At 41.6% G+C, this 17500-nt stretch overlaps 1 protein-coding gene across 2 annotated transcripts; it reads left to right on the top strand.

Annotated features, from left to right (window-relative positions):
- Positions 1 to 273: 273 nt before the first annotated feature.
- On the top strand, positions 274 to 4746 carry LOC145399431 (rhodanese domain-containing protein CG4456-like). Of its 2 annotated transcripts, XR_013897301.1 has the most exons (5): positions 274 to 372; positions 2436 to 2549; positions 3271 to 3439; positions 4291 to 4444; positions 4542 to 4746. XR_013897301.1 is itself a non-coding variant. In XM_080272048.1 (4 exons), exons 1-4 carry the CDS (start codon positions 366 to 368, stop codon positions 4373 to 4375), a joined length of 375 nt encoding a protein of 124 aa, XP_080128174.1. In that variant the 5' UTR covers positions 274 to 365; the 3' UTR covers positions 4376 to 4466. The 2 variants fall into 2 exon arrangements, 1 of the variants encoding a protein (XP_080128174.1); XM_080272048.1 differs by lacking the exon at positions 4542 to 4746 and having other exon boundaries at positions 4291 to 4466.
- The last annotated feature ends 12754 nt before the right edge of the window (positions 4747 to 17500 follow it).

Genomic DNA, 17500 nt, shown 5'->3' with positions numbered 1-17500 from the left:
TGGTGGTGGTGGTGGCAGTGGTGGCAATAATGTGGATAATAATGATGGTGGTGGTGGTACTGATGATGGGTGTGATGATGATGATGATGATGATGCCCCCAACATCACACATACATCTCTCTCCCTCATGTTCCCCCACCTGCACATCACTTGACACCCCGAGATAACTCATAACCAAACTCTCCAGCCTGCCGAGCCGAGACACAACGTAAACATTACCTGGCAACTCACACACACACACCTGCCACAGTCTCCGATTAGCACAGTCTCTCTCTCACACTCCTTCACCCGTCCTCGCTTCGCATCCACACTCACTCCCACTCTGCCCTCTCTTTTTCCCCCATTGGTCGATTTTCGCCTGTATTATGACAAGTAAGTAGCTAAGTATTTGTTTTAAGTGTGTGACTAGTTCCGTAGAGTAACCATACACCTGGACGAGGGTTATAATTGTTTTTTCATACTGCACTGGTATGAACCAGTACAAGCAAACTCGTATAGACAGATAGGCGACTTTTTCGTTAAAAGTTACTGTCCTACACCATGCTTCACCACGCAAGTCTTGAAGCCTTGTAAATTAATATGCTGGGTGATAATCATGTAAACAGTCTATATGTGTTGGTGGAAGGTAAGTGTCCCTCCCTGTAAAACAAACTCAGATACATATTGGTCGCCCTTTACCAGATTAATGCGTCTGGGTATTAATTAATTGTCGGTGAATTTTTGCTTCCATCAGTGAGCGAGGTACTGTGTTGTGAAGTGACTGAATGCTGTTTGGAAGTCACTGCTACATCTCACAACCACACATACTGCCATCCCTCTCGCAGCCACACCTCACACTGATACTTCACACTGTTACACCTCACACAACCATACCTCACACTGTCACACCTCACACAACCACACCACACACTGCCACACTTCACACACACATTTCACTGCCATACCGCACACACACACTATCCCACATCAGGTTTTGACGACTGATACGATACACATACACGCATACATACATACCCACACATACACATACTGTATTCATTGTATGTGTGTGTGTGTGTGTGTGTGTGTGTGTGTGTGTGTGTGTGTGTGAGAGAGAGACTGCCTGATCCATGAAGGGTGCGGTAGAGTGTGTGTGTGAGGTAAATGTCAGGTGTGGTAATTTGTGGTGTGGCGGTGTGTAGTGTGGCCTGGTAGTGTTCAGTGTGGCAGGATGTGGTGTATTGTGTGGTATGGATGTGTTGTGACGGTAGTGTGGCAGTGTGTGGTGTGGTAGTGGTGCTCGTAGGATTGGTAGTGTGTGGTAGGGTAGTGCGTGGTGGGGGTACACGTGTGCTTTGGTGAATGAAAATGAGGAAGGAAAGTTGCCAGAGATGACGAGAAAGTTTAATATTCCGCATCATCATCATCATCATCATCATCATCATCATCATCATCATCATCATCATCATCATCATCATCATCATCACCACCACCACCACCACCACCACCACCACCACCACCACCACCACCACCACCACCACCCTCATCCTTCATCATCATCATCATCATCACTACCGCCACAACCACCACCACCACCACCACCGTAGTAAATTAATCTGCGTATCACACCTTAGTACCCTGTAAGTTATATTTCTTATTCATTCAAACTTTATCAATATTAAAACGATACTGATAAAGCAATAACCCAAGAGCAAGTTAGAGTAAAATACAAACTAAATCGCGTAGGAAAAGGTGTTAGAGGCCTCCCTTGACACAAAACTACCTGCCCTAGTAAGCTATGGTAAGGTACGCTAATCTTATCTCACGTCTTCAGGTATTGCCCAAAGGAGTGATGGTTGCAGTGAAAGAATCTTATCTAATCTTAAGGTGACTTTACGTAATCTGACTCAACCTTACTTAACCCACCCTTACTTAACCCATCCTTACTTAACCTTACTTAACCCATCCTTACTTTACTTAACCTTACTTAACCCATCCTTATTTTACTTAACCTTACTTAACCCATCCTTACTTTACTTAACCTTACTTAACCCATCCTTACTTTACTTAACCTTACTTAACCCATCCTTACTTTACTTAACCTTACTTAACCCATCCTTACTTAACCTTACTTAACCCATCCTTACTTAACCTTACTTAACCCATCCTTACTTAACCTTACTTACCCATACTTAAACAGTTCTTAGGTTCATCTCACTTAATATATATTCTCTTTATTTTCATTCTAACCCGCCATTAGATTGAAGAGTTTTAAAATAATTCGTATCGTTTCAAAAGCATCGTTCACCCTGGCTTTCCTTATCATCTGTAACCCCCCCCTCTCTCTCTCTGTCTCTCTCTGTGCACATTTTCTTGATCATCTTTTCTTTATCTTACCATCCGTCTACTAATAATTCTTCCTATTTATTTATTTATTTATTATTTGCTTCTCTCAGGCGTCACATACGAAGAGCTAAGTGGGAAGACAGGAGAGATGCTGTTAGTGGATGTAAGGACCCGAGAGGAGGTGAAGGAACAGGGACAGCTGCCTGGATCTCACGTCCTTCCGCGTAAGTCTTGAAGGAGTGAAGGAGGAGGAGGAGGAGGAGACGTTGGAGGGGGAGAGAATAGATAAGAAGTAAGAGGAGGGTAAGGAAATATGAGGAAGATGGTGAGGGATTGGATGAATGAGGAGGAGGAGGAGGAGGAAGAGGAGGAGGAGGGTGAAAGAGTACAGGGATAGAGAATAGGAATGGGAGGAGGGTAGGGAAGAAGAGGGGGAGAACTGGGGAGGGGTTTGATTGAAGAGAGAGAGCGAGAGAGGGAGGGAGGGGGTGGGAGTGAAGCAAGAGGAAGACAAACGGGACTACTGATAAGGTGGAGAGAGACTCGTAAAAAAAGGCATATATATTTTTATTCTCAGTTTTGAGCTTTTCCTCTCCTTGTGTGTGTGTGTGTGTGTGTGTGTGTGTGTGTGTGTGTGTGTGTGTGTGTGTGTAATACTTCCTCATTTGTACTTTATTTCCTTGTTTTGTGAACCCAACCTCATCACATCCTTAAACGAAAAATAAAATGATAATGATGATGATGGTAATGATGAGGATAGTGGTATTGGTGGTGGTGGTGGTAATGATGATGATGATGATGGTAATGATGGTAGTGGTGGTAATGATGAGGATAGTGGTGGTGGTGGTGGTAATGATGATGATGATGATGGTGGTGGTGGTGGCGGTGGAGATAATAATGATGATGATGATGATAAAGTTTCAACACACGCCCCTCTCCCCACAGTTCAAGAGCTGGAGGAGGCCCTAGCGATGACGGAAGAAGATTTTGAGAAGAAGTATGGGTTTCCTAAGATCAGCACACAAGACCCCACCTTAGTCATTACCTGTAGGTCTGGGAGGAGGGTGGGACTGGCTCAGGAGGTGCTTAAGACGAAGGGATTCAACAGCCACAAGTAAGAAGGGGATGAGTTTGTAGGGGAAAAGTTGGTTTTAAGATGTTGGTAGAAAATATAAGTTTGTAGTAAGGAGTTGAGTTTACAGTGGAAGAGTTGGTTTAAGATGTTGGTAGGAATTGTAAGTCTGTAGGAAGAAGGGGATGAGTTTACAGTGGAAGAGTTGGTATAAGATGTTTGTGGAAATGGTGTGTTTGTAGGAAGGAGGGGATGAGTTTACAGTGGAAGAGTTGGTTTATGAGGCTTGTGGAAATTGTAAACCTTTTTAAATACCTGGTGGCCTGGTTTACAATGGAAGATTTGTTACTGAATGTTTGTAGAAGTTGTGGAAATGTGTATACTTCCAAAGACCTAGTTTACAATAGAATAGTAGTGTTAGAAAGTATGTAAGAATTTGTAGACTTGTGGTAGTGTGGTTTGCAGTGGAGTTGCAATTGTAGCATGTTTGTAGAAGTTGTTAAAGTATGTAGACGCCTGGTGGATTAGTGGATTTAGCGCCATGATGGAGTGTTGGCCTAGCATAGATTTGAGCCCCAAGGTGTGACTGATTCTCTCTCTCTCTCTCTCTCTCTCTCCTTTTCCGTTTCAGTCAGATCAGGGGCTCCGTTTTCTGTATTACCCTTTTTCTTAATATTTAAAAATGAATATTATAATCACATACTCTTTATTTCGTTTATCATACTTATTATATCTATTTTGAGGATATAACCGATTTATCCCTAGCTGGAAGTGGGTCCAAGACGGGCTGAAACTGTTATAAGGCCCAAGGGAACTCAAATTCAAGAAGTTTATATAATTCTTTCATTTAATTATTCTACAGGACTTTGAAATAAAAACACACACTCTTGCAGACTCTACTACGGGTCATTACTGGACTGGACTGAGAAAGGCGGACCTGTGATCAAGCCCGGACAGCCCTACGAGCCCAAATTATAGCCCATGTAGCCCCATTTATAGCCTGGTGTATAGCCCATGTATAGCGTGAAATATAGCCCATGTACTCCAGTTATAGCCAGAAATATAGCCCAAGTTAAAACAAATATAGCCCATGATCTGCATTTATAGCCAGAATTATAGCCCATGTAGCCCCATTTATAGCCAGAATATAGCCCAAGTTATAGCAGAAATTTAGCCCATGTTCTCCAAATATAGCCAGATATATAGCCCATGTTCTCCATTTATAGCCAGAAATATAGCCCGTGTACTCTTATTATAGCCAGGAATATTGGCCAAGTAGCCCATGTTATAGCCCAATGTAGCCTACGTAGCCCAGGTTATAGTGAGAAGTAGCCCAGTAGCCTTGGAAATAACATCACACACACACACACACACACACACACACACACACACACACACACACACACACACACACACACACACACACACACACACACACACACACACACACACACACACACACCAAGTATACCCATGTTGTATACTAATCCTACTAGATAGTCTACAGTTTATTTCTTCTTATAGTAATTTTGTAGCCTGTAGTCCTTTTTTTTTTTTTTTAGTTGTAAGAAAAACTATGAAATAAAAAAAAATGCATGGATTGTTTGATTCTCTTTTGTCAGGAAGATCATCATCATCATCATCATTGTCACTGTCATTATCATCATCATTGTCAGTCATTATCATCATCGTCATCATCACCATCATTTTCAGTCATTACCATCATCATTGTCACAGCCATCATCATCATCGTCAGTCATCATCATCATCATCATCCAGTATGTTAGGGGGACCGAATGGAAAAATGGAGATGAAATAGGAGAGGAGAGTGTAAAAATTATGACGTAAGGAGTATATATTTAAACGAGAACTGGAGACGCTTTGTCGTGTGGCCACCCATTGGAAGGAGTTTGAGAAGGAACGATGGATCAGAGGTAAAGCAGGAAGTCATTAGGCCATATCTGCTTAATTACCCTCCTATGGAACGTAATTGTCACATCTAAATCACCCTCGTATTATTTTGGTATTATCTTGGTATTTTATTGGCATTATCTTGGTATTATACTGTATTAGCATTATCTTGGTATTGGGATTATCCTGGTATGGGCATTATATTGGTCTATCTATCTATCTATTGCCAGACGCCTCAATCCCGTTTGGGGTGGCCACAAACAAATCGCCTCCAAGTCGCCCTGTCCCCCGCCATTTCACTGCCCTGCTCCCAACTCACACCCCCCTCTCTCATATACCTCTCCACCCCATCCCTCCATCTCATCCTCGGCCTCCTTCTCCCTCCACCTCACTCACATACACTCTCTTCGTCAGTCTTTCACCCTCCATCCTCTCCACATGGCCAAACCACCTCAGTGTGTTCCTGATAACGCTTCCTATCACATCCACATCAACACCACTACGCTCCTTTATATCCTCATTCGTCAGCCTGTCTCTCCACGTGACTCCACAGGCTCCTCTTAAGTAACTCATTTCCACTGCTCTCACTCTTGACTTGTGTCCTTCCAACAATGTCCAAGCTTCACTTCCGTACGTTAGAGTTGGTATCACAATACTGTCATGTAGTAACTTTTTCACTTCCATGCTCACTTCCCTGTTTCTTATCACTGCTTTCAAAGAACCAGCAACCTTTCTTCCCGCTGTACCCTTTCAAGCACTTCACCCTCCAAACCTCCATCCTTACTCATCACAGTACCCAAGTACTTAAACGTACTCACATTTTCCAATTCCTCACCATCCAACCTCGCTGTACATTCACTAACTTCACCTCTCTCAAAGACCATCACTTTACTCTTCCCTACATTCACCTTTAGATTCCGTTTCTTACACACTTTCTCAAACTCATCCACCAAGCCTTGCAGCTCCCCTTCGTCTTCACTCAACAACACAGTATCATCTGCAAACAACAGTACAGGGAGTTTCCAAACACTATCCTCTCTCACTAGGGCCACTCCAACATCCACTACCCTACCTTGTACCTCTTTTATTACCCCATCCATGTACAGATTGAACAACCATGGAGACATGACACATCCCTGTTTCAACCCAACTTTCAAAGAGAAAAATTCACTTAGTTCACCATCCACACGCACTGCAGCCTTCGCAGCATCGTACATACTCTTCACAGCATTCAACAACTTCCCATCTACTCCATATATTCTTAACACTTTCCACAATCCTTGTCTATCCACCCTGTCATATGCTTTCTCCATATCCATGAAAGCCGCGTACAACTTCTTTCCCTTCTCTAGAAACTTTTCCACTAAAGATCTAAGAATGAATATCTGATCTACACAACCTCTTCCCTTCCTAAAGCCTCCCTGTTCTTCTCCAACTAATTTCTCTGTTCTTTCTCTAACTCTGTCTATAAGTATCCTACCATACACGTTTCCTATTATACTAAGAAGACAAATGCCCCTATGATTACCACACACTTCTTTTTCACCTTTTCCTTTGTACAAGGGAATAATTATACATGACTTCCAATCCTCCGGGACTCTACCTTCCTCCCAGGCCAATCTGCACATCTTCCACATCCATTCTACTACTATCTCTCCCCCATGCTTCACCATTTCACCACACACTCCATCAATTCCTGGGGCTTTCCCCGATTTAACTTTCTTCATTGCTTCCACAACTTCTATCCTATTGATTTCTTCCTGTCTTCTCACCTCCCTCCTTCTCCCAGCCATTCCCCAGCCACTTATACTCGCATTACTTCCATCCTCTACGTTCAACAATTCCTTAAAGTGTTCTCTCCATCTGCTCACTTTTTCTCCCTTCTCCACTAGTAATCTACCATTTTTATCTTTCACTCCCCTGCTAACTTCACTTCCACCCTGTCTTACTCTTTTCACCTCTTTCCAGAACATTTTCTTACAGTCCCTCCACTTTACACTCAAATTCCTTCCAAATTCCTCATCCACTCTCTTCTTACTCTCTCTTACTAATCTTTTCACCTCTCTCTTTCTTTCTACATATAACTCTATCTTCCACCTCTCAACTTCTTCCACGCCCCTATTTCTCATCCATTCATTGTATGCTTTCTTCGTTTGTACCACAGCCTGTTTCACCTCTTCAGTCCACCACGCTGTTCCTTGCACCCCCCTCCGTCTTCTCTTCCTTCCACACGCCACATCACATGCTGCACATATTTCTTCTGTAAATATCTTACACACACCTTCCACATCTCCCATCTGCTCCAATTCATATTTGCCCAATCGTTCCTCCACTTCTTTCTTGGTATTGGTATTAGCATTATTTTGGTATTATACTGGCATTATCTTGGTATTATCGGCCTTAAAAAATCGCTGCTACCCTGAAAACTACCATCGTCCGTATTTATTTCAGCTGGACAGATTATGAGAGAGAGAGAGAGAGAGAGAGAGAGAGAGAATTCAGGTATTTGAGCAACTGAGCGCCGTGGGAAGGATGGCATAACTCTAATCACTATCATTAGTGTTTGTTTGTCTGTGTGTTGTGTCGGGTTGTGGGTAGTGGGAGGGCATTGTTTGTTTACCTGGTGTGTGTGTGTGTGTGTTAGAGAGAGAGAGAGAGAGAGAGAGAGCTATACATTATTCATTTTAACGAGGCATAAAATTGCCATCTTTTCGTCATGCACATTGAGCTGTATTAACATTATAACATGATACTAGTCACGAAGATGTTCTGTGGGCAGGATGTTGAGCTGTAGTATGTTGTTCTGCCACTGAACGTCTGGAAATAAGCTGCAAAAGGACTAAAATCTCTCCTCAAATATCGTAATGGAAGTGAACATAGCTATACCGTTATTTCATTGCCCGTAGAGTTGATTCGCTGCCCACATACCAAATTCATGGTCTATAATTCATGCAGGTTCGTGAAAAATAAACTGGGATATATATTAGTGCCATCTAACTTTCTTTTTCATTATTTGTGGCGGATTTTCCTACACCCGGCATGACTTTAAACTACTGTAGTGTGTCTTTATTTTAATTACGGTACCCATGTCTAACGTAATTCTCACATCTGCTTGCTTTCTACTGTGGATAAATGTATGCGTCGTTTAAAGAGCATTGTTTTTCGCAGGTACGTTTATACATGAGTAAAACTATTCGGTACGTTTCGGTTCTGGCGTTGATAATGGAGGGAGCTTCGTATCTCATCAGTGTTCCAATTCATCCTAGCTTACGTAATTGCCATAGGCCTATTGCCGTTTCCTAGTAACGTAATGTAGGGTAACTGCATCACATCATGCTCAATAGTAGTGGTATAAAGCAATCAACTGGGTAGGTTTAATGGCAGTTCACAGAGGTGTTATTGTCAGGAGCTTCGGACAGCTAGGATACAGACTGAGATCACCTCCCGCTCCCCACCACCACCACCACTACCATCACATACCCATACAGTCAGTTCCTTCTCGTAAACACGATTTATTTTTCAGTAAGGACAAGGAAAATGAAGAGCAAAAGCTTCCCTTGGTCCTTGCTGTACATGCAAAAACAGATGTTTGCCACAAGCAGCAATTTATCGTATGCTTCGCTTGTGAGTCTCATCCCAGGTTCCTCGCATCTCACCTGCCCGGCTGCTGTGACGTCATGGCCAAGATTTTCCTCCCGAGGTGTCTGTAACTATTTAAATACTCCATAACACGATAAAATACTGCCAAAATCTCTGCAGTATCGGTAAAATGATTATAAAGCTGATATACTAGCCATAAAAAAATCGGCACTAGGAAGGTAGATAAATAGTTGAAAGTTAAAATTGCGCACTACTTCGCGTCCTTGGTGTGCTCCGCCAACAAACAAGGAAACGAGTACGACACTTTTCCCTCCGCCACCTGACTCAGCGCACGCATGACATCTTCCACCTCCCTATATTTCGGTGAGATTCCTTTATTTGTTGAAATGTTGACTACTGGTCATGTTCAATTTATGTTGCAGGTTGTCGTGAAGTATGTGGTAAGATATAATATTGGTAATTTCGTGATGTTAGCGTAGGATTGAGTTGCTTGGGGCTCTGTTGGAGATGAGACCGCTGCCCTGCACGACCACCATATTTCCATGAATCTCCTTAATATATTAATATTTTGCATAACTACAATGTATTCTGATATTGCAGGTTGTATGTATAAGTATGTAGTAAAGGATTTTCTCTGTTTTGGCCTAGAGCCACTTGTAGCGGGTTGGAGACGGAATGTACCGACGCCACCATGTACCTTGTCAGTTTACCAAAATCAGCCTGATCTTTTTCTATTGAGATTTTGCTTATTTTTTGTTTGATATTACAGGTTGTTATATTGTAAGGTGCAATACTGGCATTTTCATCGTTTTGACAGGATCACTAATGATGCTGGTTGCTATGACAACTGCCAATCCCGCTCAGCTACATAATTTTATAAGATTTCGGATTTTTATTGACGTATTTATGTTTGTATAATTAATCATGTTAAGTTATGGTAGGGTCAGTTTTCTTCGTTTTGCCATAGCATTCGGTACGTCATCCTCTCAGCCGGGGAGTAATTTATATTTAATGGAGAATAGTTTGATTGTAACGATATACAGTATTTTGAGCTAGGTATGTGTGTTATATAGGCAGAGACCATTCATAATACCTTCTGTCCGATATCTTACCCTTATTCTTATTGGGCAAATTTATCAGAATCAGAAAAGCAGGTTGTGAGGATGTTAATGACTTTCCAACCTCAATACAAATGTTTCCAAAGATAAAATAGGGCGGAGGTAGCAAGAACAGAGCATTAAAATGTGCCATTTGATAGAAGGGATCAAGATAATTTTGTCATAAGTCGAATGTTGAAAAAAAAAAAAAAATTGTGATGAGTACAGGGTATTTAAATTTGAACAGTCATGGTGGGAAAAACTACCCAACTCCATCCCCCCTGTTGCTAGCCCCCAGGTGAAATGTAGTTTACTTAAATTTTGTGAATGTTGGAGTAGAAAACTGCAAAATTCTTTGTGTGGGGGTGAAGGAACACTGCCCAAAATGACCGTTGATGTTCAGTATGAATCAAAACCAAGAATGCTAAATTGATGCTAGACCTAACCAAAATAACGCTAACTTATCCCAAAACCAAGGGCAGGTTAGAGATTCAAACATAGCCCAACTAGTCATCAGTATCATAGACAGAACTTCAAAATATTACTGAATAAAATGGCAGAAATTATTTCCAATTAGTTATAAAACCCATCTATACCTGTTTTATCTACGTTGGTGATGGCAGTTTCGGGTATTTGGTGATTTTATCGTAATTAAAAAAAAAAAAAAAGGTACATTTTACTTTAGTACCCCAGCAAAAGTTGTGGGGGCTGATGTATATTTTAAACGTTTTAAAAAAACATTTACCTGGTTTTATCAAAATAAATAATTTTGACATGAGTTAATGGAAATTACAGCAGAACTTTACTATAATGACTTTGGGGGGAAAAGCCTGATCTGATAAACCTTAACATCCGTTATATCTAATGCTTTCCCTAGAGGTAGGAGTTCAAGCACGTAATAAATGAGTACAATAGCATATCCTTGTACAGTAAACTCTCAGTTATCCTTTGCAATTCAGCCAAGCCCTACGCAGAATATATTGAAATGCTGGATATAGCATAGACCCCTCCCCCCTCCATTGGCTCAACGTTTCAGCGTTGAGCCGGATATTGTTTTACTATCCGTCTTGACACTCAATCCTAAAAGCTTTTCCATGAGCAAAAGATGAAAACTAAGCATATAATACAGTATGTAATGTACTGCTGTATATACTCAAAGTGTTGGCATCCATGGATGAGTTGTACGCTGTGCAGTCATAATTTCAGGATTACAATAGAACACTAGGACACAAACACTGACAGGCCATAAGCTTTGCAACAACAGTGAGCTTTAGGACACCACAGAGTTAGTCACAGCATTTGGGTTTCGTGACTGCGTGGTCAGAAGAGTGGAGAGCATAGACACATCCTTACTGTGTGAAGGTCCACGGGCGAAAATGAGAGCGTGGCAGCATGCTTGGCATGCCGTGTGAGCCACTCCCATGACGGATTCTGATTGGTTGGCTTGTTTCGGGGTTTTCCCGGACGCTGGTTGGCTATCACCTACGAGCCAGTTGATATGCCTTGACATTGGATATTGCATAGAACTGACGTTTACGTCCCGTTTCGGCACCGGATGTTGCACAATTTCATCGGATACTGCTTTAATAGAGCCAAGCCAGCAGTGCCAGATATTGCGACTATGGATAATTGAGAGTTCACATACTGTACATAGAATGAAAACTATACCCATTTTACATTAACTTGGCCTATAATTTTGCCCTTCTGCAGTTTATTTCACATCCTTGTTATTGCACTTCTTGAAACGTGATCCATTCCGCCCCCATTAAACAGACATTGTTCGTTTTAGCCAGTGGAAGTCCAGTGGCTTAGTAGTGTCCATTAAATATGATATCTGGTCTGTTGAGGTTTCACTGTACAGTAAGCCCCCGCGTTTGGCGATCCAATTAGTCTGGCGAAACTACCGCCAAATTCGAATTTCGCCAAACGCGAGTTCTTTTTACCATATAAATTGCCTATAAAGTGCCTCAATCAGTCTTTGGTCATTGCCAAAGTCTCCCTTTTGACCCCTAAAACACCATCTTTCGAGCTGAAATAAAATCTTTTGCCTTCACATATTAATACACATGTAGAAAACAGACCAATAAACAATAAATAAAGCTAATAAGACATGATATAAAGGTTGTAACTAACCGTAAATAGAGTGAAGATAGGCTTGCTTGGCTGGGGACGTCGGAGTGGCAGTGGGGGTAGCTTAGTTGCTACCGCCACTTTCCTCATCACTCTCCCCCTCCTCCCCCATAACCCCCTTAGCAACCATTTGTCTCGCTTGATCATCCACTTCATCGAAGCCAGAAAAGTCAGCATCCAGCTTAAAGAGGGCAGCGAAGCTTGGCTGGGGAGGTTGGGGTGGCTGGGGAGGTTGGGATGGCTGGGGAGGTTGTGGCTGTTCTTGTGGCACATCGAGTGGGGGGGGGGTTATCAATGATTTCACAGTTATCATCGTTTACGGGAATGGTGGCAATGACGTCTTGGATATTGCGTTGTCTGTCCAGATTCTCTAAGAAAAACTTTGTTATTTTTGCCTGCTTTGACATTTTCAGTTTTTCTTGATATTGTTCAACGTGCGGCCGCCAGGGGACCGCCAAGTTTGAATTCAAATCGCCAAGCGAGCATTCGGTGGTCCGTGGCCACCCTACCGCCAAAAGTGAGTTTCGCCAAGTTGAAATTCGCCAAACGAGGGGGCTTACTGTATGATATTTGGTATATCCCCACCCATAGAAATTCAATTTAATCCTGTAACAGCCATACCTAACAGATCTGACATGAGCAGTCTTTGGTCCTGCCAATGGGACTGTTGTCCACATTCACCTTGCAAGCCCAATGCAGTGCTTAAAGTTTACTTAAAGGTATTGATAAACATCGTGAGATGCTTAGTTGTGATGTTCGTCTCTAACTCTGACCATTAACCCGTCACGTCCCGAGGTTTTCCGCACCTCCGACATCCCCCAGTCCCGAGGTATTTTCGATTTTTTTTTTTTTTTGGCTAAAACCTTCGCTTTTGGTGAGAAACATCGAAAATTCATAGAGAAATCGCTCACCTGAGGTTTAAAGTGCCCAATCCAGGTAGGAGTTCCTGAGTGGGTTTTCTAACATGCTGGCACCAAAGAAAACGAGTTCTATGGGAGGGTAACTATTTTATCCACTCATAAACGGTATTTATTTATTTACTTGGTACGAATGTATATGTAGTATGACAGTATATTGGTTTTCAAGCAGTAATAAAGGCATTATAAGCATCGTTTCACTCACTAACTAATCACCATACCTGACCTATTTTTGCCACACTACCTGATCATTATTTCTGGCTGTTTCTTCTAATGCTATGTAAACATTGTCCTCCACATTGTCATCGATTGGGGAATCACTCTGGCCCTGAATAACTTTACTAGCCAGGTCACTGGTAACAGGTCCTTTGCCAAGACAATGGCGTGAGGGGGGGAGGGGGGAGGTTATGCAGTGTAAGGCATTGTCCCTGCTTGGTATCTTGTACAGGAATAGAGGAAGGTGTCCCTTGTATACATACGAAAAATCACGTGCGAAAATTGAAAATTGTGCAAATTAGCGACCTTGCAATTGCACGACGTACTGGTACGTCGCCGGGACTGGCAAATGCAAATTGTTGCAACGTACCCATACGTCGTCGGGACGGGGCGGGTTAAGTCTGTCGGGTTGCTCACTATCCAAGGGTACAAGGCCACAGCATCGTTGAGGTTACCAACAGGAATTTGAATGCACAGCATAGGGACACAAAACTTGCAGTTCTTGTTGTACAGCTGTTGCTTAACCCTGGTCTGTTAAGTGATTCTGACATGTTGACCACAGGTAAGCAACTGCTTATGCGGGTTCTTCATATGAGCACAGCATAATTTAGAACATGCACTGTGGAGGGATCCAACACCCCCCTTGTGGTAGACAGTACCTTTCCAGGGTTGGGACTGGGACCTTTGTGTTAGGTGCAAGGAAAGAAGTGGTGGTTTAGCTCCTGTGTGGATGCTACAGCTGGTCAACCCAGGCTGCACAGCACCATTGCATGGAGGCATGTCATCAGTGTCCCTGTTGTACAGTACTTGGGAAAAATTACTGTCATATATTTTTATCCCCAGATTTTTCATTCTGTGCAAATCCAGGTGATTTTAGGTTTTGAGAACCCTCAGTTAGAAAAAGTTGCAGGTCTGTACCTAATTCCCGCAGATTAAAAATGTGTTTGATGAATAATCTGGACATGGCAAGAGCAGATGTCATTGGATATAGAAGGGGTTAATGTTGCTTGCTGGAGGTTGTCATCTGGTTAATCATCCCTCGTTTTTCATGGGTGTTAGGGAACACACACCCTTAAATGGGAAAAAATCCACAAATAATCTAAAAGGGCCCTCACAACCATAATTTTAACTGATTGCTTACAAAAAAAAGAAAAGTAGTGCCCTAAACATCACCAGACAATTTAAAGTATGCTTTCAGATGATTTTACAGCTAGTTTTGTGAAATAATCCCTGAGTACACATTGAGGTCAAGTGGGGTTGGTGGAGGATTAGTGCCCCTCCCTGTAAAACAATTAACTCTAAGCCATTGGCCACCCCGTCTGGGATACGTGGCGTCTGGCAGTGATGATGATGATGACACATTGAGGTAGTTTTATGATGGCTCACTCATCTACAAAAAGCAGATGATCCCTAGCACACTACATGATTTTCATAGTCTCATTTTGCCACTGTTGATAATACAGTAGTCCCTCTGTATACCATATCAGTTGGGAGGAAACCTGATTTGAGAAAGCCGATAATCTGGTAAGTCCGATGCCCCCCCAACCCCATCCCCACCCCTGAAGTGGGATTTCGCCACATAATGGAAACTGAGTAAAATAGCATATTATTGTATACAGGCATACCCTGGTTTAATGATGCAATTGGTTAAGTAAAAACCCATCGCTAGGCAGAGTATTGTATCTTGGGGTAGATTTAACATGTAAAATATAGGGATGCATGTTTGAGCCTTGGGTTTCCCCCCCAGTCAAATCCTAAACCCACCCAAATGAGCCATAAAACAAGTTTCCGGCTAACCTAAACCCCAAAATAGCTTTAAGGGGAACAGATGGTTGTTACTTATGAAGGTACATTTGTTTTTATTAAGTTTGATTTTTTTTTTATATGTTTTGTTACTTTATATGAGTAATAACATCCCAAAGTTTGAGTAAATTTGATTGATTATTTTTTACAGAAAAAAATAATATATGCATAAAACGTATAAAAAATGAAAGACGAGAAATGGGAAATCAGGGAATGTATGTTCACCTGATCTCAGTGATATTTGGTAGTTTTACTAATAAAACCCTCATTAATAAATTGCCCTAACAGTTTTTTAATATTCTTCACCATTGTTGAAGAAAAAAATTCCCAAAATGCCTATGTATTTATCCCAATTTTTCCCCCATTTTGCCATGTTGAAAAAATTGTTAGTCATGTTTTGTCAGTCTCAGACAAAAATATACGCACAAAATGATCCTCTTTAATTCCTCGTTTTGTAGGTATTTTGCTTTTTGTCTTATGTTCAAAACTAATGGAGTTATATCACTCCAAAGGACAATAAGTTTAGTTCCGAGATATCACTCATTTTCTGTTGACTTGCAGTGTCTGTACGATTAGAAACAAATTAGGTACTTTTTTTTTTTTTTTTAATTAGTTAGGATTAGGGATGGTTATGAAGAGGTAGAGGGTGTTGGAGAAGACAAAGTTGGAGAAAAAGATGTAGAATGTTTTGAGTTGTCAGGTGAGGTGGCACGGGGGGGGGGGGTTGGTGATGGTGGAGAAAAAATTGCTACTTCCAGTGCATTTTTCTTCCCTCAAAATGGCATCAAATTCTTCTCTGCTGCTTTCTGACGTTGCAGTAGCTTCTTAGATGGTCACTCCAACTTCAAAGTGTGCACAAATGATGAGAAATGGCCAAGATTAGCGCAGACTGAGAGCAGGTTGAGACCAAGGCTGGCATGTCTCACCCCTCCCAGTGTCATAGCATCTCTGGCCTATCCCACCTCGTTGCCACCCTCCACACATTCACACACCCATTGCGAGACATATGACATAATTTTTGCAGAAAAAATGGAAAGGAATCAGAAAAAAAGTGGCCATATTATACATTACATAGAAAATGGAGATTTCTGCAGGGAAGTGACCTCAAAATTGAAATTACAAAATAATTTTTTTTGAAGGGGAAAGAATTGTCGTACGTCTGCCAAATTATTACAGAATGAGTGATACTCGGAGCTATTTTATGGGGTAACTCGCAAAATCTCTTTGTCAGTCGAAAATCGGTCCCTGCTGGCATCCCTTTCCCTAAAATCAAGCTAAACTAAGCCTAAAAGCAGTTTATAACTCAACCCAAAATTAAATTCTGAAAGTCATCAAAAATAAGTCTAGAAAAAATCAAACTTAGTCAACTGTACCCCAAAATGACAATGTTCACCTCATGTATGAGTAAAACATATTAACCCAAGTATAAAAACAGTTTATAAATCAACCTAAACAAAATTTAAGTCTAAAATATCAAAATCAGTTTAAAAAACAAAGTAAAACCCATCATTATACAGGGGTTTGGCCATCATTCAGCGGGGTAGTGTGATATTTTTACTCCCATCATAGTACTAAAAATGAAAACTATACCCATTTTATGTTAACTTGACACATAATTTAACACCTTTGCCAGGATGCTGGCTAGCTCAAGCAGGTAGGAAAAACCACTGCCAACATTGGTAACTGCATTCAGTCACCCCGCACATGGGAAGTGATCTGGTTTGATTCGGTAGGCCTGCATCATACACCCCAGGTAACAGATAAATGTTAACCCCTTAATGGCTGCTGGTGTCAAGCGACACCTTACCGTAAACATGCTGGTGATGTTGAGTTAGCGTGAGCTTTAAAAAAATGCAATTTTGGGAAGGAAACAAAGGTCACTGGTACGTTTACCTGACCCTGCCCTAGCCTCTGCCATCTCAAGCACTTGGGTTGTCACGTTTTCTTGCATGTTCTTGCCCATATATTTCGTGTTAATGGCACATGTGCAGTAATTTTGTGATATCTCCTGTGAATTGGTGAATCACAGAGTGGGTGTAAAAAAAAAAAAAAAAAAAAATCCATGTGCACTAGTTTCTCGTCACATCTGTAAGAAAAAGAAATTAATTGTAAAACTTTGAAAAAATGGTCCCGGGGCTGGCCTGGGAAGCCCGCAAATTTCTGAACCCATGGCCATTAGGGGGGTTAAATGCAAAAAAGTGTCCATTGGGCCTAGAGTTGTCCAGTAGATCCACGTGGTATTTTCCTGTCTAATGGAGGGTATTCAATATGTATGATGGTACCGGTATGTGTAGGGGACCTCAAAGTACAGTATTCATTAAATCCAATATCCGGTCTAGCATGCTACAGTACAGCGAGGGGATACCTCACAGTGAAAGAGGGTTGGGAAGTATTGACAATCCCTTCATGATTTTATCATTCTTGACACT

Source organism: Coenobita brevimanus, chromosome 49, assembly GCF_032717465.1.
Source record: "Coenobita brevimanus isolate Jiangsu-jjx chromosome 49, ASM3271746v2, whole genome shotgun sequence".
Classification (NCBI taxonomy): Eukaryota; Metazoa; Arthropoda; class Malacostraca; order Decapoda; family Coenobitidae; genus Coenobita; species Coenobita brevimanus.
Note: the sequence above shows the minus strand (reverse complement) of the source record. Positions and strands in the feature narration are given on the sequence as shown.